Here is a 25,970-nt window from a genome sequence, read left to right as displayed (position 1 = left end):
CCTCTGAGACAACAGCTATGTTTTCAACTCCAGTCATTACAACATCTAGCGGAATGCTTTGTGAAGAACAGAGGCTTTATTCATGAATCTGCTTAAATGAATAAATGAGGATCAGTTTATATTTTATATACCAGTTGTACATATGAAAGATAAATGTTAGCACCAAGCCTGCATATGAGGAAAAGTGATATTTTACAATGCAATTTACAATAACATTTTGATTCTATTAACATCTCTATTTCCCATCTTTTAAAATGCAATCCATATAACATATTTATATGATACTCTTCTCTAGTAATAAATAGCTTTTGTGCAGATTATAAATTTGCTAGTTCCAATGAAAACACTTGGAGGAAAACCTAAATTATCACTGAATTTCACTAACATTCAGAGACTGCATCATGCTCCAGTACCAGTCTCTTACTGACATAAACAGATGATAACAGAAGGCAAAAATGTGCTTGTAATGCTCACATAAACATTTTAGGTTTTTAATAGGGAAAATTTTTTAATATACTGTTTCAAGAATTCATTAAAATAATTCATTTAGATAGAAAAAAATTCATTTTTCATTCTCCTGGGAATATTTAGAATATTCGGAGATAGTAACCCAATATTTCTTCAAATGTTGCACTTCTGATCGATTAAAATGCTTATATGGTATTAAAGGATATTGTAATCTCAAAGTTTCTAAAGGCATTTTGTTTTCAATGATGGAGATAGAAAGCTAAACACTGAGTTAGAGTTGCAAACCCACATTCTTATAGATATGGGAATAATATATTTTGTTCCATCAACATGTCTACTTTACATTATTCAGCACAAAGCTTTGTGAAATAAGAATCATGGGAATATAAGAATATAAAAGAAAAAGGTACAAATAACAGCTTCATAAACTGAGAAATGTACATAAATAAATCATGTATATGTGGGCAGTTTGCTTAGCTGGCAAGAAACAAAATATGGAAAATCTGCTTGTTAAACAATAACTACAGAGTGTGCTTTTATGATGTTTTTCACCACAGTAATTCATATTAGAGATAGAAGCAGTTGCATGTTAAATAAAATCATTGAGCATTGTTCCTCTTGCATTGCAAAGAGCTGACTTATGTTGTTTTTAGATGCCTCCCATTAGAAAGTAAATATTCCTTCAATGCTATGCATTTCACAAAATTTAATAAAGACAAACTGTAAATAAAGTCACAGGGAGATTTCAGACAGTTTTATTAGGAGATTGTTGAAAAGAAAAAGAAAATTAAATACAATAACAGTAAACGTGGTTCTCACATTGAAACCAGGCTCAAATAACTAGGCTACCATAGAAAAATTTCCAATTCTTGCATTATGATGTAAAAACAGATTTTTGTACAGATTTTGTACAACAAAATTCGTAATAACCTTTTATCATTTTTAGAAAACTTTAAATATATAGATAAAAATAGACAATTTTCATAGGTCCTACATGAAGATGAGTATGTTCCGTTCCAAGGGCTTGCATAGAGCGCAAAATGTGGTTATAATATAGAACAACTAGACATTAATATGTTTAGGATTACAAAAGCATGAAAACCATAAAATGGGCACAATTTTACTTTTTTATGCCAAAACACAAAGTTCCAAACCAATCTGTATAACTAAAAAAGGGAAAAAATTAAGTTACAGACTTACAATAACATTTCATGAATTGTAATATTTACAACATGTTAGTAAGAGTCTCTTAACATATAGCTGATAGCTTTTTTCTTTAATCCTTGCTAAAACTTCCTTTCATGTCAAACCAAACACTAAAGCATTCTCAAAGGTCTTGAAGGTATGTATTTTTTAACTATTTAACCCACTTAACAGGTGACTCTATGCCAGGAGCAGAGCAATGGCTGATTCTACTACATATACAAGTTGTAGACTTTAAAAAAATCTTTCAAAAACATATGATTCAAAAGTCCACTCAATTGTATGTGTTGTAATCCTTTAAAGACTGTGTATAGGGGAAAATACATATAACTAGGTATAGAATCTCTTGTGCTCAAATAATAAAAGATGGTTATGGAAGAACTATGCTTAGAAAATCAAGATTCTACAAAGCATTTACTAACAATACTTTAAATAAAAATATTGCTCCCTTTTTAAGCAAGCTAAAATAGGAACTGTACATATAACCTTTATATTGTATTAAAAATGAACTTAGCTGGTTAATAGTGAGTTACACAAAAGAATTATGTTCCAGTATTGCAAGGAAGACCTAAAAGGTGTAGAAACTTAGTGCATCTATAATGTTAATTTTTTTCTTAACCAAATTAATATCCAATCAGAACTATCTTTAAAAACTTTAAGCTAGTTTCTTAGACATTTAAGATTTTGCTGTTTATGGCAATAAATAATGTTATGATCATACAATTTTAAGATGACAGAAAAATCATAAAATGTACAGTGACTGTTCTGATTCATATCAGTCTTTAAAGGTGTAACTCTAGATATGTAAAAACAAAGAGAAGGTAACTTTTGCATGTAATAAGCTCTGTTTGCAGCTTTACTTCCAGTTATCTGCACAAAAGTGAAAACACATACTATAACTTTCAAAAAGACAGTGAAAATAACACATAGCCACCCTTCCCTCTGACAAGGGTGGGAAGCACAACACATTTTAACTTTATCACTCAGCGTTACATGGTATTGGACTGGTACATCAAGGTTTGTTAGGTTTTTTTTCAGCAACATTAACATAATATGACATTAACATATAAAAATATTTCTGGTGTATTGATTTATTGTTCAGCCACAATCCATTCTCAATAGTGCATTTTGGGGCACTAATTAGGGGTCAATATACAAATAAAGTGGCTGACACAGAGTTCTGATGTCACCAGATGCTTAAGATCTCATTCATTAATACTGTGACTCCAGACAAATATTTACATGCCTGCATGCGTTAAAACCAGAAAGACGTCTTTCTGACCAACAGGGTGACAAAACATATTTTCTAAAATTTTCATGTTCCTAAACTCTAGTATACTACTGCATACATAATACCTTCCATGTGTGTTTTATGTTTATATACTGTACATATGACCAACAGTTTGAATAAGAAGCAACATTATTATCTTTAATTCTATATACCACTACCAGTTTGGAATGAAAAACATGTTACATTTATATATATTTTTTAATTTTTAAGAAAAAAAAGACCTTCAGTGAAACCTTTCGGTTTATAGTCAATGCTTCTTTTCAGATAAGCAAAATGTTGTCTTGTTGGGTTGTTGTCAACATCCATTTGTTGGTCTTTAGGAAAGTATGTGAAAAAAAATCTCCAGGAGAAAACTCACAATTAGAGAGTTTAAAATTGAATGTAACAGAATATTACTTGCTTTTTTCCCGAATCTTCTATGCCCCCTACAAGTTCATTTCCAAGTTTTCTTGCTGGTTTCTGGAGGACATAATTCTGTAAGTCTGGGTAACCACTGCCACAAGATTCTCTTGATGTGCTCAGATACAGAATTTTCAAAAGAGGAAAATGTTTCATTCCATTAAAAAAAGAGCTAGGTCTTGTTCAGACCTGACATTAACTCTGTATGTAAGTGTCCAGCAGCAAGTTGCAGTATTAACTGTAAGAAGTTTGATACTTGTACATTTACAAACATTCTCAGGTCTCTGTTATGAACCACAGGTGAAAATCAATGAAGGAAACTTTTTCTGAAGAATACTTAACTTTTTAAAGAGCATTAATACACAAAATTGAGAAAGTTCCATTAAAAGGAGTTTATTTTTTCTGAACTTTCCCATGATGAATGTTTGACTGCAAAGTTTTTTACTATAACATGGATTTCTTGACCAGGAAAGATTCAGTACATGACAGTAGTTTTCAAATACAGTCTTCCATCTAGAAATGAACAATAAAAAATAATTAATGACATAGTATTTGGGGTACAAATATGCAAATGATAACTATGTAGCCTGATATAAAGTTTGTGGTTTTTATTCTATATTTACTTGCATAGGAAGTAACAGTTTCCACATATTCTCAAAGTTAATTTCATAATTACATTGAATTTATGTGACTGAAAAGAATACAGCATTTCTATTTCTCATAAATATATATTTGCTACTTTGATATCAGTTCCAGAGCACTTAGAAAACAGATAAGTATGTGTGCATTTTACTGATATGCAAAGTTAGTTTATTTCTGTTGAATAATAATTACTTCCTCCAAGCTTGCAGAACTAAATTTTCTCTGAATGCACTCAGGTGTATCTCCATCATGAGACACTGAACTCCCATCTTACTCTTAAGCAATGTCTTTAAATACACCATGAAATGTAACTATTGTGCACATTTGTTGCTATTTATATGAGTCACTTCGGTTATTTCATCACTATCAGTGAACTATAGCCTTTACCTCTTGAAGTGAGATTCACCTAACAATCAATACTAAGCTGTAAATACTGTATATTACCCAACTTTTGCCATTGAAAAAGCACACAGTTATGTGGAAAAGTATATCAAATCTTGGACACATTAAACAAATGTCTCTGAATGAAACAGTATTAAGAAATGGGAAGTTAAAAATCCAAAACAAAAATAAAATAAGACAAAACATAAGCATATTCCTCAAATATAATATCCTCTAAACTGTCCACTCTGAGGTATGGACTAAACTTAGAATATATTTGTGTAAAATATTTCTGAACTTCATATTTTAACAGTACAAGACAGAACCATCAGAAGAGGAAAGTTTTCCAAACTTTGCAAAATGCACAGTGCCATGTAAATGTTTGCAAAATGTCTGGTAACTTGTAGAAATAAAATATAGGGAAACAAGAAAGGGATTGGCAGTAATTGGAAACTGCCAGGGAGGAGTAGGGCATATAACATCAGTAAGAATACCTGATTTCAAACCAGGCAAAGTGGGGGACAAAGGGAGGCCCAAACCTTACCTGTACAATGATCACTTGTATACCCAATACTTAATTGTACTCCACATCTTTAAAATAAAATAAAATTCAGAAAAAATATAGAAACATAAATAACCTATAGTAGATTGAGGAAATAGAAAAGATAGTCTAAATATCTGCAGAACTCACCTTCAATATGAATTAATTAAGTGCTTAAACATAATCTGTATTAGATATAATAATTAGTATAAACATACTTTAAAAATCATTTTCTGTGTCATAGAAATATTGGTGTGACTAAATTCTATATTCCTATCTCATGTTTTATATAAACCTAATTGGTAGGTTAAAATACTACCTTCAATATGGCCTGTAACTCTTACTGTTTTTGTCATTGATACATCTTAAGCACTTAGTATATAGTAGTCTCCCCTTATCCATGGGGAAAATGTTCGGATCACCCCTCGTAAATGCTTGAAACTGTGGATAATATCAAACCCTATGCATACTATGGTTTTTCCTACACATACATACTTGTGATAAAGTTTAAGTAAGAGATTAACCTTAACTAATAATAAAGTGGAGCAATTATAACAATGTACTGCAATAAAAGTTATAAACATGAGGTCTCCCCCAAAATATACTGTAGTATTTTCAAACCATAGTTCACCATAGGCAAATGAAAAAAGAACAAAGAAAAACTGTAGATAAGGGGGAACGACTGCATGTTCTGTAAATATATGTTAAATAAATGAATGAATCCAATTTAGATTTCATGTGGTTTAAATAAAGTAGATATTGAAATATATACATTTATATATTTAACTTATTATATCATTAAGATCCCAAATCTACCATTTCCCTCAGGTCAGCAGTGTCAAGAGATTAGTCTCAGGCTGGCTACTTTCTAACATGTTGTATCAAATATTGTTACCACTCTAAAATTAATTTAGTTCATCTGTAAGGATAATAATAACAATTAGTTCAAAGTCTCTAAATATCTTTAGCTTTCCAGTTCAACAATCATATATCAGAAGTGTTCTTAATAGTTGAAACATATAATCACAATGAGTCCCTTTCCAGTTAGTCCTCTGCTCTCTCCCACTGAATTTCTCTAAATAGAGCTCCACTATTTAGCCCTCAATACAGGCAACCTAAGAATGCCATAGCCCTTATCGCAGTTTCAAGTTGCATGAGGCAAGCCTACCACAATGAGACCTGTAGAAGCAGCAACTGTCTCTCTCTTCCTGTGATATTAGAATAAGAGTGCTTCTGCTTAATGCTTGCATTATAAATTTTAATGTGGCATCAATCGTTAAACTTTTGAAGAAAGAAATTCATTAATACGCCAATGTAACAAAAATCATTATCATGTTAGAAATCTTAATGTCTATTTAAAACTAAATTTTTAAATACAACTCTATTGATTTTTAAAATACACCAGGAATAATTATTTTGTAACTATCTTTACCATGGGTCATATATAAAACACATTTATAAAAATTATATACATTACGTTTATATACTGATTATCTGATCCACTATAATTCCACCTTTAGTAAATGTCTCCAGTTAAATTTTGACTAATGTTCCTGACAGATGGACACATGCATCAAGCATTCAGATGCCAGCCATAAAATAGATCCCGCATGCCACAGTAAGGTATTTCCCTGTGATTAAATAATTATTAGACATTAGAGATTCTCTACTATAGAATCACCTGGAAGCTGAAACACACCAGGCAGAGACAGACCCTGGAAAAGTGCTTATCTCTCTCCCTTCATTTACACATCCTATTTTAAAAACAATCCTATCTTATAATTTTGTCATCTTTATTGAACTATACTGTAGATAAATGAAAGTCTGTAGAAACAAAATTTTAAATGAATTTACTATTATTCCAGAGAAGTTATATTGGCCCTGCAATCCACAGTAAATAGCTGCATATGGAAGTACACAGAGAGCTGACATCAGGCCTCTGACTTATGGAGTTGTGGTTCTATCTCAGGTTTCTGGCAACAAACCACCTGAATGAAAGGTATGAAAGGCAAAGGTGCTATGAAGGAGATATGGGTCCATAATTCAAACTAGGCCACAATAATGATGATTTCAATATTCTCTCCTTCCCTGTTTCTTCAAACAGCAAGAGAAGCAATGGGGCCAGGGAGAAGGACTTGTAAAAACAAGCTGCAAAAAGAGATGATTGGAATCCCTGGAGTGTTCCCATGTCTGAGGCCTCATTATCAGAGGTGTGCCTGCTTCTGGAAACCAGAGGGATCACTCATTTTGTTTTAAGAGTTGCTCTTTGTACGTTGCATCCTCTAACTGGAGAGTCTCACACATGCCCACTGTTTTCTACATTGAACTTATTTATTTCTGCATGTGTGGCAATAGAAACAAACGTATTTCCTGTTTTTTCCTGATGCTTAGCCTGGTTTACCAAACAATCATTCCTTGATATCACAAGTGGAAAACTTTACGAAGATCAAGTAAACTGGTAGCAACAGCAGTAATGATTATTATCAGCAGAGCTAATATTTTCCAAGCAATTGTTGTGTTCAAGGTGCTATACAGAGTTTAAGTCTAAACTTCCCCCAAATTCACCTAAGTGCTCTTAGTGACACTTTACAAATAAGGCTAAAAAGGCTCAAAGAGGTGAAGTATCTTGCACCTTTTCACAGACCTAGCAGATAGATGTTCAGGGATTTGACATTTGTGTGAATTCAAATTTCATATCCATTCCACGACATCACTTTTTCCCTATTAAGCAACTGGACTGTCACTGGAGGAAATCCCATGTGTCTGACACTCAAGGTAATAGGACTGACACCCAAACACCTCAGTACCTTTGGTCTTGCTGCCCCGTGCTCTTTGCCTTCTTCCCACAGGAGCAAGGCTTCCTTCTAGTCTACAAAGTCTTAACCAAACAAATTGAAATCAGACCTAATAGCCTGGTTTCAGAGAAAATACCTTCTTTTGACAGAATGATTATTTGCTTTTGTATGGGAGGTTGATGTGACAGGAAAATCATCAAGCTAAACTTTGTGCATGGGAGTACTTAATTAAAAAGTCTATTCTAATTAAAAGCATTTGGGAGTAGGGGTTGAGTGAAACTATTTAAATTACAAATTCCTAATAGTTTCAAAGTTCATGGTGATTTGATGCTTACAGCTATAATTTGGTATATAAGAATGTATCTAGATCATTGAATAGTTTATTACAGGTGTGAATTTTTGTATGCTTTTTGTTATGCAGATTTAGATCTACAGATAATAAATTGAAGAAAAACTTTTAAATGCCTTGTAAAAATGGATCTCAGATTTTATTATTAAAGTTGAAACCGTCAAGTCATATTCACTAAGTATATTTATTTGCTATGGTTGAGGAGGCAGAAATGAGTATTTTGTCACAAAATTTCTATTTTGTTTTGTTTTGTGTTCATGTATTAAGTTTAATGTTTTAGTTTGATGTTTTCCAGGTATTATTACATGCATATCCCTCACCATTACACAACTGAGGAAAATATTAACACAGCAGATAATAGTAATAATAATAATGCAGTAGATAAAAGCACATATCCAGAGAGTTTAATATTTACTTAAAATATCTGAGGTTAATATAAAATATGGTAGCCCTGAGTCTCTCTTAACATAATGTCTTAATCATGTGAAGCAAAGGAAACCAAAACAAGTGATGAGAACAAATGTTAATGATTCATGTGATATTTGATAAGACAACGAAAGGAAGTCAAAATAAAAGCAAACAAACAGGAACAGATGGGAAGGATCTTTGTCAAGTCATAACCCCTCTTCTAAAACCCCCAAAGGAAGAAGCTAATTAAAGAAAATATTGTTTCTTGCTTTTTTTATAATTTTATATTTAGAGTAAGAACATTCTGCTACTGCTAAAGCAAAGAAGCAGAGACACAAAGTCTACTTTTAACATGAGAAATATTTTAAGGGAGACTGATATTCAACATAGCCTCTTTTATAAAAGAATGCTGAATAAATATCACTTTTTCTCACGAAATACAGACAATAACAATACAAGTGATTTCCAGAAGTTTGAATACTAATATACTTGAGGCTGTGCTTCAATATAATTACAAAGTAAAAACTAAAAAAGTTCTAACAGCTTTTGACTTTTTCTTTTTTTTTTTTTTTTGAATTCAAAGTTGTAGCTGGGGAACCTGAAGCCTGCAGAGCTGTGTCAAGGTGAAAGAGGACTAGCCCTCATATCCCTTCTATATGCTTTCACCATTAGCACCAGTACGGTTTAGAAAATGAGCATACACTGTATGTAGAAAGCACAACTAGAGTATTATGTCTGTACAAACCAAAGATATTAGAATAAAGAGTATGTTGTAAGTTACCTAATATGCCAACATAGTCCCACTCATTTGAAATCAGAGTAGATAATATGTTTTACTTTGAACCTAGCGTGAAGTAAAGTTCTTGATTGTGGATAACAATGAAGACAAGAAAATTATATTCAAGAACTATGGTTATATATTTTTCAGTTCTCTTCAAATAAGAAAGTTCATGAGAGAACACAGGTTAGTTTAAAACACGTTCTGAGAACAAAAGAACATCTGAAGCTATAATACACAGGTTGACAGGGTACAGGCATACCTCATTTCATTGTACTCATTCTATTGTGCTTCACAGACATAGCATTTTTTAATGAATGGAAAGTTTGTGGCAACCCTGCATAAAGCAAGTGCTTTCTTCGTGTCTCTGTGTCACATTTTGGTAAGTCTTGTTATAGCTCAAATTTTTCATTATTATTACATCTGTCATGGTGATCTGTGATCAGTGATCTTTGATGCTACTATTTTAATTGTTTTGGGGCTCCATGAACTCATATAAGAGGACAAGCTTAATAAATGTGTGTTCTGATTGCTTTACTGACCATCCATGACTCATCTCTCTGCCACTACTTGGGGCTCCCTATTCCCTGAGACACAACAATACTGAAATCAGAGCAATGAAAAATCCTACAATGGTCTCTAAGTGTTCAAGTGAAAAGATGAGTTGCATGTCTGTCACTTTTAATCAAAAGCTGAAATGATTAAGCTTAGTGAAGAAGGCAGGTCAAAAGCCAAGACAGATCAAAAGCTAGTCCTCTTGAACCAACAATTGTGAATACAAGGAGGCCAAGGTGTGAATGTAATGGAAAAGTTCTTGAAGAAAATTAAAAACTACTCCAGTAAACACACAAATGGTAAGAAAATAAAACAGCCTTATTGCTGGTGTAAAGAAAAAACCTGAATGGTCTGGATAGAAGATCAAACCAGCCACAAAAAACCCTTAAGCCAGAGCCTAAACCAGAGAAAGGCCCTAACTTTCTTTTATTCTATGAAGTCTGAGAAGAGAGAGGCTTTGGAAGAAAATTTTGAAACTAGTAGAGGTTGTTTCATGAGGTTTAAGGAACGAAGCCATCTCCATCACATAAAAGTGAAAGGTGAAGCAGTAAGGGCTGATGTGAAAGCTACAGAAAGTTATCTAGATGATTGGTGAAGGTAGTTACACTAAACAACAGATTTTCAATGTTCCCAAATCAGTCTTCCATGGGAAGAATATGTCATCTAGGATATCCATAGCTAGAGAAGACAAGTCAATACCTGGTTTCAAAGTTTCAAAAAAACAAAACAAAACCCCAAAACAAAAGGCAGGCTGACTCTCTTGCAAGGGGACTGATCAACAGAGGACTTTAAGGTGAAGTCAATGCTCCTTTATCATTCTAAAAATCCTAGGGCTCTGAAGAATTATTCTCAATTCACTCTGCCTATGCTGTATAAATGAAAAACAGTCTGGATGACAGTACATCTGTTGATAGCATGGTTTACTAAGTTGTTTTTTTTTTGAGTTGGAGTCTCACTCTGTCGCCCAGGTTGGAGCGAGCTCACAGTCACTCCAGTGTCAACCTGTTGGACCCTGGTTGTCCTTTCACCTCAGCCTTCCAAGTAGCCGGAACTACCGGGGTGCGCTACCATGCCCAGTTGATTTTTTTATTTATTGTAGAAACGAGGTCTAGCCAAGTTTCCTGGGCTGGTCTCGAACCCACAGGCTCAGGCAATCCACTTGCCTCAGCCTCCTAAAGTGCTGGGATTACAGGCTGAGCCACCGAGCCCAGTTGGTTTACTAAACATTTTAAGCCCACTGTTGAAACCTACCACTCAGAAAAAAGCTTCCTTTCACAATATTACTACTCAGTGACAATGGACCTAGTTATCCAAGAGTTTTAATGAAGATGATACAAGGGGATTAATGTTGTTTTCATGTTTGCTAACACAACATCCATTCTGTAGCCCATAGATCAAGGAGTCATTTGTACTTTCAAGTCTTGTAATTTAAGAAATACATTTTTGTAAGGCTATAGTTCCCATAGATAATGATTCCTCTCATGGATCTTGGCCAAATAAAGTGAAAACCTTCTTGAAAGAATTCATTATTCTAGATGCCATTAAGAACATCAGTGATTCATGGGAGGAGGCCAAAATAGCAACATTAAAAGAAGTATGGAAGAAGTTGATTCTAGTCTTCACTGATGACTTGGAGGGGTTCAAGGGAGGAAGTAACTGTGAATGTGGTAGAAACAGCAAGAGCAGCAATATTAGAAATTGAGTTCAGTGATGTGATAGAATCCTGCAATCTCATGTTAAAACTTGAACAGATAAAGGGTTGCTTCTTATGGATAAGCAAAGAAAGTGGTTTCTTGAGATGGAGCACTCCAGGTGAAGGTGCTGTGAATATTGTTGAAATGACCACAGACCCTGAATTGTACCCTATATCTTTAAAATTAAAAAGAAAAGAAATGACCACAAACAATTTAGAATATTACATAAACTTAGTTGATAAGGCAGTAGCAGGGTTCGAGAGGATTCACTCCCCTGCAGGAAGCTTTACTGTGGGAAAAATGCTTTCAAACAGCATTGCATGCTACAGAGAAATCTTTTGTGAAAGGAAGATCAAGTGATGTGGCAGACTTTGGTCTTATCTTATTTTTGTAAAGTGTCACAGTCATCCCAACCTTCAGTCAATAGCCATCGACCTTGAGGCAAGACCTTACACCAGCGAAAAGATTATGACTTGCTGAAGGCTCAGATGATTGCTAACATTTTTATTTTTAAAATTAAGTTATGTACATTGTTTTTAGACATAATGTATTACACACTTAATTGTATTATAGTATAAACATAATTTTCACAGGCACTGAGAAACCAAAGAATTCATGTGAGTGGCATTATTGCACTGTTTACTGTATTGTAGTGGTCTGAAACCAAGTCCATAATATCTCTAAGATATGCCTGTAACTACCTATTAATACAAAAACAGTAAAAATGAAAGCCTGTCATTTCTATGAAAAGAAACTTTGTTCCAGACCCAAATTGAACACAAGTATAGGAGAGACTCAAACTTTGACAGTTGGACAAGTTGATCTGATCACCACATTCTTTCTAAATGGGAAACTAAACAGACAGATTCAGCAATTCTCTGAGCTGAACATTCCGAAGAGAAGTTACTTGAAGATCTTCAGATGGCTATGGTTAATTTTAGTCACTTTGGAGTCAACTGCACCTCTAGGCAGAATACTTTTCCCAAATGGTAGGATTAGCTTATAGTATCTCAGTTGCTTTTAGAACTAACCTTCTTCTTGTTGACATCTTTAAAAAGAGGCCCTTTTTCTGAATTTCAGGCTTAACTATGATTCTGATGCTTCCTGTGGGCAAAGAGAAAATTACTACCAAAAAGAAGATGATCCTGTTTTACTGGGTATTAAAGATATTTTATTCTGTACCCAGGAATCTTCCCTGAATGGGGTAAAAATCTGGATCCTGTGGTTCTCTGAACTCAAATCTATTCAATAACTGAATGTTCTTAAGAGTATATCACCATGACCACAACCAAGAAAAACTAACAAAAAATAAATAATCATTTTCAAGTATCTGCTGTTTGTCTATGCAACAAGGAACAAGCACTTCTATGTTTAATGTTAAGAAATCCCTTTTGGCAAAATGCTTCAGTCCTGAATGCATAGTCCAAACTCATAAAGACAGGGTCCGGATCTCATATATTGCTTTGTTAGAACCCAAGTGTTGTTTTTGTCCTATGCACTTGTTATAGGATCCAAACTGTTATCCCTCCCAAGTTGTCTTCTTACACCAACAAGTAAAATGCTTCCCTATTTAGAGAAATTGCTTAAAGTCTGGCTATAAATCTCCTTACAAGTAGATAATATAAAATATTTGTGCATTTCTAGCAACTTGAATATTGCCTGGTACCTGTAAAATACTCAATAAAAAATATGGAAGGGATTATCAAAATGAATATTACAAAATGAGGGGAAGATGAATGTTACGTGGCTCTGGAGGTCATACCTGAAAGGAACACAACCTCACTTGGTTAGTGGTATACTGGCCTACAATACATGACCTGAGCCTGATAATGAGGAAACATCATATAAAAAATGAGAAACATTTTATTAAAGGACTATGTGTTTTAAAACTGTCAATTTTATAAATTATATTTAAAACACTAAGGAAATACTCAAGATTAAAGAAACTAAAGAGAAATGACAACTCAATATAGCACAAGATCCTAATTTGGATTCAGTAATGAAGGGAAACAAATGCTGTAAAGGACATTATTGGGTCAAATGACAAAACTGGAATCAGGTTGTCAGATCAGATAAAAGTATTGTCAATGAAATATTTACTGAGCTGATAAATATACTGTATTTATGTATAAAAGACCATCTTTATTGTTAGCAAATACTATCTGAAATAAGTATAGGCAAATAACCTAGGTAAAGGCCCATGATGTATGCATCTTACTCCTAAATGTTTCAAAAAATATTATGTAGACAGAGCAAACGAAAAAGCACATGGAGGCAAAACATTAATAATAGAAGAACCTCGGCAAAAGATATATGACAATTTCTGTACTATTCTTGGACCTCTCTTTAAGTTTTAATTATCTTTGCAAATTAAAATTTTAAAAAATAGTTTAAGTGAAATACATTGCCAGTTTAACAACAGCATCAGATATTTTCTGATAGCTAGTTTAAGACTTACACTCTCTTCTATCCACATATACATTTTCACTTATCATATGGACCTGGATGTCATAATAAATATGTTTTCTGCTGAGTAATGAGGCTTTGAGAAGTCTTATTCAAGTATTACATGGAAAATAAATGGTCAGTGATTTTAAAGAGTTCTTCAGAAAAATCAGGTTCAGATTCTTGAAACTTACTGGACTGAGGGTATAGACATAAGCTAAATTCTGGTCTATTGGTCTATCATGTTTTAATGGTAAATTTACAGCAAAGTTTATGAAGTCTGGTTAACTGTATTACCTGTCAGTTAGAACTGTATATGCTAATGTGCATTTGTTAGTGTAAGAATATTACTGTTCTGCTGAACTCCATTTGAAAAAAATACTAAATTATCTTATAAAAGTTTATCAAAAACAAAATGCAGAGTATAGACTTCTTGAAAGTCGTATTTTGTTTCTGTAAATAAAGAAAAAATTATATTGCTGGAAAATTGCTTTGGTGAAGTATTTTTTTGTGTTGTGTTCTAATTAAGCATTCATTAGTAAGAAGCAAGAAGCCATCAGAGTGGTTAATGTACCAGCAAGTGGGAATGGGGTTCTTTGCACTTAGGTTATCTTGTCCTGATCGGAAGGTGAGACCTCCCAATTTCAGCAAAGTGAAACACAATGAAATCTCTTATTACTTTCTCCATTCTTCTATGCCTTTCTGGGGGAAAGAAAACTAAGAAACATGGATGGAAGAAAATAATCATTTGAGTGCATGTCTGAACCTAAGTGATGAATGGGCAAGTTACCTACTATGCTTTGAAACAGAGCATAGAAAAAAAGTGATTTCTTGTTTGATAAAATAAGACGCTGCAGAGAAGGAAGGCAGGGATCTTTAAATTCCATTCAAGCCTTTGTATCTTTTGAGAACTGCAAGAAACAGGCAAAATCCTGAGAATAAATTGAGTTTTCAGAATAAATTCATGCGCTATCTCTAAAAAAAAGAAAGAAAGAAAAAAAAAAAAGCCAAAGGTGGCAATTAGAAGGGCAGCTCTTGTCAGAGCTAAGTTATTTTCTTCTAAGTTTGAAGTAAAAATAATCAACTTTCTTTTAAAAGTTTAGTATTTTTTACTTTTGCTTATTTTCTATAGCATGATTAATTTGGTTATTTTAATAAAGATTACATTTGTTTAGAGAGGGAGTTGTGGGTGAATAAAGTTCTTAATCTCTAGGGCCTCATTTAACATATCAATACAGTGCTAGTTAGTGTTAAATTTGACAAATGATAAGCAAATATCAATGAAACAGCTCCTTTTTTGTAAATATGTGAGTTTTTAAACTAAAAAAATGAAATAAACATTGTTTATGCAGTATGTGGGTGAGAACAATAGCACACTGTACAAAAACATTTAAATAAGGTGGCACTCTGCAGGGAATTCTAAAATTGACATTGAAGGGATCAGAGATCTACAAAATTATGTTAGAGACTGACTAATAAACAGGGAAGAAAGCATGTTGACAGTAATATCATAATTAAAAGAATATGAGAATCGATAGGCTGTGTGTCTATAAACGCAGCCTAGAGAAAGTGAAATTTATCAGGAAAGTCTTACTAGCCAGAGATGAAGTTACTTTTAAAGACTGACATGGACATCTAACCTACCTTAAGATATATTCCTGAGTCCACTAAATATTCAAACTGTATCATACTCCTTGGTCTGATTCATTCTTGCCAGTCACTTGACAATTTTATTTTCTACATAACCCTCAGTGGTAAGCATCCTCCAAGACAGTCAGGAATACACCCTGCCTCCTATGTTCACTTACTTCTGTGGCACCTCAAGTGGGGGTTGTACTTAGTGAATTGCTTCCAATGGCAATATGGCAAAAATGATGGAATATTACTTTCAAAATTAGTTTCTCCAAAGACTGTAACTTCCATGTTACTAGCACATTCTGTCTCTAGATCTTTTCACTTTTTTGAGCTCATGAAGAATGTTATCATGATTTGAGCTGCCCCATGTAGTGCCTCATGTGGCAAGAAACTGATGATGGACTCTGGCCAATGGCCAGCAAGGAGTTGAGGCCCTCAGTCCCATGCCCTTGAGGGCATGAGGTATGACATAGCCTCATGAGTCAGCTTAAAACTGAAGCCTGCCTCAGTGGAGTCTGGTGATGACCTCAGCCCTGTCATCATCTTCCTGCAACCTGCGGGACCCAAAGCAGAAGATCCAGTTAAGCTATTCCCAGACTCCTCACACACAGAAACTGTGAGGTAATAAGTGTTATTTTAAGCCATGAAGTTTAGAGGTAATTTATTTGTCACTAATAGCCCTATCTTTATAAGAATGATGTGCCAGTCAATATTACAGGTAAATAGTTTAATTCTTCTGAGTTACAGTGTTTTAGTATAACTGTTTGCTTTCTTTTGGAATACAGAAAAGACTGGCAACCCAACTCCAGGTCATGTGAACTCATCAAGTCAAATGTCACCTTGTGAGTTGTCCCAGAAGCCTACCTGCTTTTCAGAAAAACAACAAGGCCAACTAGCATGTTTTCCACAACAACAACAACAAAAACCACAAAAATCTTTCTTGTCTTAGTATGCAGAAAACAAACATCTTATTTGCTATTAATGGGATAAATTATTCTAAAAAAAAAAATTTTCACATGCTTAAAGGATACATTTTTGTCATACACATAGACATCTATCTCTATCTATTTGTCTATCTATCTATCTGTCTATCTATCTATCTGTCTATCTTTCTATCTCTCCTTGAGGAAGTGAAAATAACTTTACTTGCATAAACTTAGGGTGCCTCGATTCTGCTTGAAATAAAAATAGGTTTTTCTTAAAGGTTGATAATGTTATTTCATGATATGAGGTGGCCTTCTCATAAACAAAAACAATAATTGGCAATAGTCTAATCCTCAGATTAAAAGTAAGCATCATAATGATTGTTATCAGTTCACTTGATGTGCTGTGCCACAGGTAACTATCCCAGACTATTGTATAGCTCCTTACTGCCAAAATTGAAAAAATTAATGAACTGACAACAAGGAAAAGAGGAAAAACATATTCTAGACCTGTCTATTAAAAACTTCTAAATAACACTAAATTGAACAAGCAACAAGATAGCCTATTTAATGTCCCTTGGACCATTTGATTCCATGTTGGTAACTGGCCAAGATCAATTTTTGGTTAAATCTGGTATCTTGCAATTTTTAAGACTGTTGTTTATCATACTGCATATTTTCCAAGGAAACAGACTTTATCCTTTGCAAATTGCTCATGAAAATATCAACAAACTAGCCACAAAAAATAACAAATGTAAGATACTAAATGCTTTCTAAAGTGGAAGGGGGAAAAAAGCCAAAATGTGCTATCACAAAAAAATGTAATGCTAATAGATAATTTATGCATTTCACAAATTATTTCTGTCTCTAGAAACAAAAAGAATTTCAGAAAACATCTGAGTACTAGGAACTTACAATTTACATTTATTGTAACTTCCAGTTTGTTCTCAACACATATTAAGTTCCACAAGATTGCCAAATTTCTTTAATACAATTTTGAAAAATAAACATAACTCTACAGCTAAACACTTAAAGTATATTATAATAAATGTGCATATATTTAGAAATAAGATAAATGCTGATATATGTATATTTTATGCCCACTGTGAAATTCTGCCCTGGGTCATGGTAACATAGGCCACTATTTCCATTAAAATTTATAGCTTGTGGCTGTGGTTACTGTCAGTATTGCCTTATTTTCCCATCACTAGCAATTGTGACATGAATATAATTAACTTATGTCACCATGTAGATCATTACATCCTGAATTAAGGTTAGATTTCAAGAAGTATTATGAATTTTAGAAACTCATACAGGCTAATGTCAAAGCCACTTTCTAATAAAATCTTCATTTTCTCACCATAGGGACTACTCTATACTGATCTTTTAGGGTTAATTTACAGAGGTATTTGGGCAATACCAAGTTGTTCAGCCAAAAATGCTTATTTTATCTCAAAATCCCTGATTCCCTACCTCCATGTCAACTGTACAGACTTCAGTTTCACTTCCTCTTAGGAAAATGTACTTGCCCAGCTACAAGAATATCAACTTCTAAGTCTTGAATAATAAATCTTGCCTATCTTCTCATCAGGTTTTTTGTAGCATCATGGTGTCTGTATGAAGAGGTCATAACTTTATTAGGCATCTGTAACATGTCCAGTTCTTTAGCAGTTCAGGGTTAAGATGAAAATTCTCAGAACACTGCAGCCTTAAACAGACACCTGAACAGTCTATTACCAAATGTCTCATATATTAAGAAACCATGATGTTCCTAAAGCTAAAAGTACAGTGTAAGACTAGTATTATTTTGTTATAGCATATACTCTTGGATAATTCAGAATACTATTACATGGACATTTTTTCTTTATTTACCAAGTCTAAAGAATAAGTATAATTTTTACTTTCCCTTCATCAAAATGAGAATGCATTACACTGTTCAGATGACTGCAAAAAATATCTATGCATCAGAGAGGAACACTTACAATAAGAGTAAATTATTGTTTATTTTTTGTTTATGACTCTATTCAATGTAGTTTGATTACTTGAAAGGACTGGTATCCAACATATTGCCATATGAAACAATATCATGAAAAATACATGTCTCTTAATGCAAGACTTGAATTGACAGTTTGTCATAGGTAAAATCTGCAGAATCAACAAAGATGCAAAACAAATAAGTCAAAAAAGTAATATCTAACATAGTACGATGTATTTTTATCATTCTTTATTCTAATTTCATGTACATAATCTAACATGGTAAATTTTTTGGTCCCAGTTTTATTACACTCACTTTCATGGACAAAATTCAAATCTATCCCTTCTAACTGCCATGAAAAAAGCCACCTTGTATGTTCTCCGTTAAAAAAAAAAATTGGACATTCATTATACACAAGGATAATGGAAAGTGTTACAAAATGTATTAACTCACAGCCATTTGAATATACTTTGCTTCTCAGTGCTGTATTTGTTGTTCTTATTATCGTCTTTTCTTTGGGGAAGGACGAAGGGGGGAGCGGCTTGACTCTTTTGCCTTCTCAAAATAATACCAAAATTATGCAAAGAGAGTCTATATTTTCAGTGTAGAGACATTGTCAACTTTAATGGTGTCCAACATTGTATCTCTCATCTGGATCTAACAATTAAACTCCTGCTCCATAGCTATCCTGGTGCTTACTCTACAACTGTCTAAATGGTCCATTGTTACATCACACCCAACGTCTCCAAGCCAAACTCATCATCATTTATACTATCCTGGATTTCGTTCCCAGATTATCAATTTCAAACACAGATGTTGTCCTTTTTCATTTTCTAAGTCCGACAATTTGATTAATCTTTTATATTTCAAATGTGGCTTCTCACTTTATTCCTTGGACAGCAAAACACGAATCCTCATCAACTCATTTCTGAATTAATTACATGCTTCATTTATTTATTCTCATGCTATTTGAATGTCTCTTATGTAATGTTTATATTATTTAGGATTTAGTATGTTGATTTCAGAATTTAAAAAACAGGGGAGACAAAAGTTTTTACTTTATCAAATGTTATTCAGGAATCTCTCCAATGCCATACTAAGAAGCAATTATAATATTCACTTCTCCTGTTTGTAAATCTATTGCTTATATGACATCTTAGAAGAGTTAGACGTATATATCTTAAATGAATCTTCACCAATCAGTCAATTAGAAAGAATTTTTTCATTTTTGCTCTGAAAACACATTTACACTTTGGAAGCACTGGTTCAAAGTGGTTACTTTAAAAAGGATTTATAGGTCTTTTAAATCTTACAGAAAAAAATCAAAATTTCAAAATTTTAGATTTTATCTATTAAATTAACTTTAGGCCTTGGATGCATGTTTCCAATAGTGTGCAAGTGAATTCTTATAGTCAAAAGATTTCAAAGTGAGTTCTGGAAAAACTTCAAAATATGACTACCTAAAATGTTTTATATAGTATATTAGCTTTTAAATATAGAGACATGCATATACTTGATATATTCATATGAGTTATTAACAGTTTCTGCTTCACATAATGAAATCTAATGTATAAATATTTCATACTTTTATATAAATAAAATCTGACAATTCCTACCTTACATCTTGACATCTACAGCTGTATCAATAAAAATTAAATATGTATTTTACAAGAATTATTTGTTTCTGTATATTCCCCCAGAGTATAAATTATTTAAAAAAGATATCCTGTCTTTTGCATTTTTCTCTGGTCCTAGCCCTTAAGCATATAAGCACTTGTTAAAGTGAATTGCCTACAACAGAGATTTAAAACAAGAATCACTTACAATAGTTTGCCAAAGTTCATTTCATGAACTATTATTACTTTTAATTCAATAAAAAGGTTTCATAGTCAAATGCGTTTAGGAAATGCTAGTTCAATAAGTCAAACATGCTTAACTTTAATGCAAGATTTTAATGCAGGATTTTGGTGTCTTTAAAATACTAAACATGGACTTTGAAAATTCAAGAGGACACGTATTAAAAAAAAATGTGATATTTGTTTTGCAGAGACCCATTTTAAAATTTTATTTTCTTAAACTGTTCATGAGTTGATACTCAGAGCAGTACATTATTAGCAGTCTGGAAGACACGTTGGAGGAGTGTGTTCACTCATGTTTTTTTTGTTCTACAAGAAAGTGGTTTTGCAGCAGTGGCAGTGTTTCAGGAAGACAGACCAGATGAAAAGTATTCAAGTAATAGAAATAAGAATAGCAATTCTAAGGTTTTGTTTTAACTTAATGTCATGATTTTGGAACTTCTAGTACTTTTTTGTGTGAGAGATCATTATATTAGCTTAGGCATATGAAAATGGAGACCTTCACATAGTGGTATACAGAAGAGAAAACAACAGTACAGAAGAAATTAGATTAAAATTAATCAACGAAAAAGAGAACAAAGTCTAGTGTTGTGTATTTATATGTTTGCCACATTACTAACTCATTTTATTCACAAATCATAAATGCTGCCAATATTGAAAAGCAATATTCATTATTTTCAAATTTCCCACAAACAAAAACAATCAGTCACATTAAATACTGCTAAAACTGCCTGCATAATTTTTCATGTTAAAGCACTGCAAGTGTTAAAATATAAAAGTCTGCAGCTTTGGAGTGATGTAATTAACTTTCACCTTTTTGTTGACTATAAATTTTTATCATTAAGAAAATAATTGAAAAGGTTTCTGCATTTCCTTTTGGTAAAAGTAACATGCAATGGAGCCTACTGGGCTGAGAGAATTCACAGTTTTTTCTGTGAATTGTTGAGTTTAAATAAGTGCCTATGTTCTAATTTTCTCACAAAGAAATTGAATAACACATTAAAATACTAGTCAAAACAAGGCAATCAAGAACTGCATTTGAGATCTAAGTGGGCAATTATCCACCAAACTAAATATTTACAGATTAATTTAGAAAGTCAATTCTTACGTGGCTCACCAGAAACAGAAAACACAAATCTATTCATACTGAAACTTAAACACAACAATATTCTAGAAAATTCATGAAATCTTTTCTATGTTGATTTATTATCCTTAATAGAACATTAACGTTCATAACATTTTTACTGTAGAGATAAATGTTATCCCTTTTTTTGGAATTAGTTGAGACTCTAGCAGTGAATGTGAAATTGAGAGACTAAGAAACTAAGCTAAATATTATTCCCAGCTTTTAATCAAAATGAAGTTTGCTCTATTGTTTAACATGGCAGCTCATATTCTTTACTGTCTTTATACCTCTTTTAGATAGATGATTGGTTGGTGTTGATGACCAATCTCATGCCCTATTTGGACTTGACAAAGGAGTCCTCTTGAGATACAGGGAAGAGGTTTCTAGCCAGACTGAATCCAAAACAGTTCAGAACAATAGGGCTACTTGCTTTCCTTTGTTGTATTAGTAGATGTAGAAAGGAGCAATAAGTCATTGGTTGAACTGTGCCTGTATTTTAACAACTTATTGCAAGACTACAATAAAATATCTGTGAATATGGAACAACATGGAGAAAAAAATTTATTTTAGTCACATTTTGACTCTGCTGCTAATAACCCTGGGAAAGTAAGTGCAAATATGTTACACACCTCAATGGGGTCTCACCCAGAAAAAATATGAACAATCATAAGAAACTTATTCCAAAGAATAGGTAAAGACATTTTTTTCTTTTTATCTATCACATTTACTTCACTGTTTTCATTAATTGAGACTGTATACAATTAAAAGGATTGGTTCTGAATTTTTAGAGTAAAATAGCCCATTACCTATATCAATAATCAACCCTTTGAAATTAAAGTATCTTCAAAACTTATTTAAAGTTTCTTCATTTTAATAATTTAAGCATAATTAGGATCTAGATAATAAACACTGGGCATTTTTATATTTTGCAATATTCATAACACTTAAGTGCTTAACATAACAGGGTTAATCTGAATTGCATAAATTTAAAGGAAGATGTGGGTAGTCAAAATATCTAAAAAATATGTCCAAATTCACAGCAGCTAGGAAAGTCATTGTTTAATTCAATAAAGCTTTGCAAGCTCTGTTCTTTATTTGTAACTGACATAGTGTGCTATAGTACTATTGTTTTTAATTCAGAGGTTTTTATCTATTATAAAAGAACATAAATAAACTGGCATCTTATTCAGACTTCTACAGTCCTTTTAAATATCTAAATTTTACATAAAATGTATATTTTGAAACATTTTAGAAAACAAGTATGGTACTAGTGGGCTGATGGTCCCACTTGAATAATAGTTGACTGGAACCCAATACTATCTATTGGGTTTAGAAGAGGAATGGGCCATCCATTTCTGTTGTCTTATAGCTAATCATTCCTCATTTGTGAAATGTTTCTCCATTCCTAACACTGCTAGGGATAAGGCCTACATTATAAAGCTTCATATAACTTTGCTGGAGAAATTTATTACAACCAGTCAAAAGACAATGATACTTGGAACAAGGCAGACCTAAAACTATATTAATGAGTATAAGTCATTAAGGAAAAAAGAGGCATCAAAATTATTCATATATTATTATTTTATCAAGGAAATCAAATAATTAGTTCTTAATTCTGTTAAGATGATTTCATAAGTAAATGTAAAACCACAGTACGGAATCAAAGTTAAACATAGCACACCTGAATATGTATGGGAATAATTTATGGTCTAAAATCTCCCCATCCAGCACTCTTTGTCCCAGGGAGAAATAAATAAAGAATGAGAGTCAGATCCAATAATTTGTAGCCATCATTCATCGTTTTATAGGTGTAATTAGTAAGCTTAAGTGGAACTATGTTTGGAGATTTACTATCTCTGGAGTGTGATTATATATGAATTAGAAAAGACTGCAGCTACTTCACACTATATGAAAATACAAATCATATTAAGAGAAATTTGCCAAGATACAATAAAAAAATTAAGACGCTCTAACATTTTCATCTTAAATTTGAATAAAAAATAACTAGTTAATCTTTCATTTTATTTTGAAAGAGATAAATAATTGCCTATAATGTGTCTGCAAATAGATTTCCTTAAGCTACATTGTTTAAACTGACAACGGCACTGAAATTCACATCCTGTTCTGATTTTTTAAAATACTTTGGAAAATTTGGTGAATACAATTTTATTCTCCAGCTCAGTCATGCCTAAAACAAGTTTTGGTAACATATTTAAAAGAAATATTGGCCTAGGATAATCCAAGATATGTTTGATTTTTATCCAAATAAATAGTATTGCAAGTATTGTGGTATTAGATTTGTGCATAATTGTAAAAATAGAAAATTCTTTTCAGTACTTGGTCTCATCCAGTAATTCTTCTAACTTCTTATGTATATTAATTCATTAAATCATCATAACAGCTCCATGAGGTGGACATTATTATGATTCTCTGTGAATTACAGTTTAAGAGCCAAAAATATCAAAAAGTTTAATTTACACAGTTAGTATTACAGAGACCACTCCTGCATGGGAATTTGAACCCAGGAATTCTGGATCTGGAATCTGGAATCTGTGTGTGTGTGTGTGGGTGTGTGTGTGTGTGTGTGTATGTGTACACGCATGTGTACATATATATGTTCCTATATATATAAACATGAGCCATGGACACATGATTTGTGTTTGTGTGCTTGTCTGTACTTGGAGAAAAAAAGTAGATGCATTTGTCATTTTGACAGAATAAAAATATCAGTAATAGAACAGGTTTTAGCTGTTAAGGTGAGTTACTCAGGTCACAACATGAATGAATAGTAGTGTTGACAATAGACTATCACTCTCAGTTCAACACTGATTGCTTAGCACTAAATTGTATTAAGGTTAATCCTTTTATATCACTTATTTAAATATCTTATCAGTATTAATGCAAAGAAAGTCTTTACTGACATTTACTATGTAACAGATTTATTAAGATTGATTATCTATCCCTATAAATGAGTGCATTTTTTAAAAGATAAAACAAAATTTTGTTTTATTTAGAGAAAAATTCTTGAGAAAAATGCATACTGAGAGTGGCTGTAAGCCCAGTAAATAATCTTTGCCTCATGAAAATGTCTTTGTACTAAAGAGGAATTCTATAGGAAACTCAAAGTCAATTTAACTGATTTTATCACATTACTAAACTTTACATGGAAAACTACACATTTGCGTTTTGAATATTAATTCTCCTACGTTTATGCCACCCTCATTATCTACTTTAACACTGAGTCACTCATAGCCACTTGATAAATTATTGACAGAAATAGTGATTGCTGTTGTGTAAGAAGCAAGACATATGGAGACAAAAGGACTCAGAGGTTCTGAGTTCACAGTTTGGGTACAAGCAATTTGAAGTTTATGTGCCTCAGTTTCCTCAAATAAGAAATGAGCTTGCTGAGAAAATCAACAAAAACAATGCATGTAAAAGAGTTGTGTAAACCTTAAACTGCTTTGGAAATATTAGATGGTATTTTTTTTTAATATCCTGAAACACTGCTGCGTCAAAAAGAATAAATCCCATTAACAGATCACCAATTTTCTTTCCCTTGTGTCTTTTTAACTCCTGGGTTCTCTCTTCACACTTTTCTTCAGTTCCCTTGAATATATACTATTTGGCACTTGATGAGATTTTGGACTCCATCCCTTCCAAGGCACGTCTCTTGGTTTTCACTATGATCTCTTAGTTTGAGAGAGAAGAAACCAGTGCTGCAATTCTCTCGCTGGCAGATTTAAAATAAAGTTAGAACTATGTAGCTTCTGCCAGGAAACACTGTCAATCTAGCAGTTGTTAATAGTAACAAATGGGTTTTTATAGACTGATTTTTTGAACCAGCTAAAATATTTTCAATCAATGAACCATTTCCCAAACAATTAAACATTCTGATGTTTTTCAGCCATACCCTCTAATTACCCAGTATTTCAGCCATAAAAATAATTGTCATTTAAAGAAATGAACAGGCCTTTGTAAATCTTATTTTTAAAACCGAATAGCTATATTTATTCATCAAATGTCTTGCTACCTTTGAGAAAGTGAAATTGAACTTTTCCTATGTGTTGCTGTTGTTAAAATGATACTGGCGGCTAAATAATGTGTTTGTTTTTCAGCTGTTGTAAGTCTAAAGAGATTTTTTGAATACTTCAATTATAAAAACATTTAAAACATACAAACTTGTGCAATTTTTATTTTAATGAAGATGAGAAGTTCATTAAAGAAGATAAATATTTCATTAGATCTTAAATAAAACAAAGAGATTTTTTGGCTTCTCTCAGCACAAAATTCCTTTGAAAGATTAATTAATACATGCAAATTATGCAAATTAGACCCATGCAAATATTTTATGAAGACAATTAAGGGAACCATTAATTACTGCTTTTTTTGCTTCAGTGAGATTCATTCATTTAATTTTAATTTCACTTTAACTGTTTTGATGTATAATCTTGCAGCTAAGAACTTTATCTTTCCTGGCGGGTCACTTAAACTTACAAATTTCAT

At 32.6% G+C, this 25,970-nt stretch overlaps 1 protein-coding gene across 1 annotated transcript in view; it reads right to left on the bottom strand.

The window, feature by feature from the left end:
• Window positions 1-1,207: 1,207 nt before the first annotated feature.
• LOC103264319 (dachshund homolog 1) overlaps window positions 1,208-25,970 on the bottom strand; it is a 420,253-nt gene continuing 395,490 nt past the window's right edge. Inside the window, 1 exon segment of the mRNA XM_008061964.2 lies at window positions 1,208-3,874. Coding sequence (XP_008060155.2) covers window positions 3,837-3,874 — 38 coding nt within the window. The 3' untranslated portion in view covers window positions 1,208-3,836.

This window comes from Carlito syrichta, unplaced genomic scaffold, assembly GCF_000164805.1.
Source record: "Carlito syrichta isolate Samal-C Ts95f unplaced genomic scaffold, Tarsius_syrichta-2.0.1 Scaffold305645, whole genome shotgun sequence".
NCBI classification, from domain to species: Eukaryota; Metazoa; Chordata; class Mammalia; order Primates; family Tarsiidae; genus Carlito; species Carlito syrichta.
This window is presented reverse-complemented; position numbering and strand designations above follow the sequence as displayed.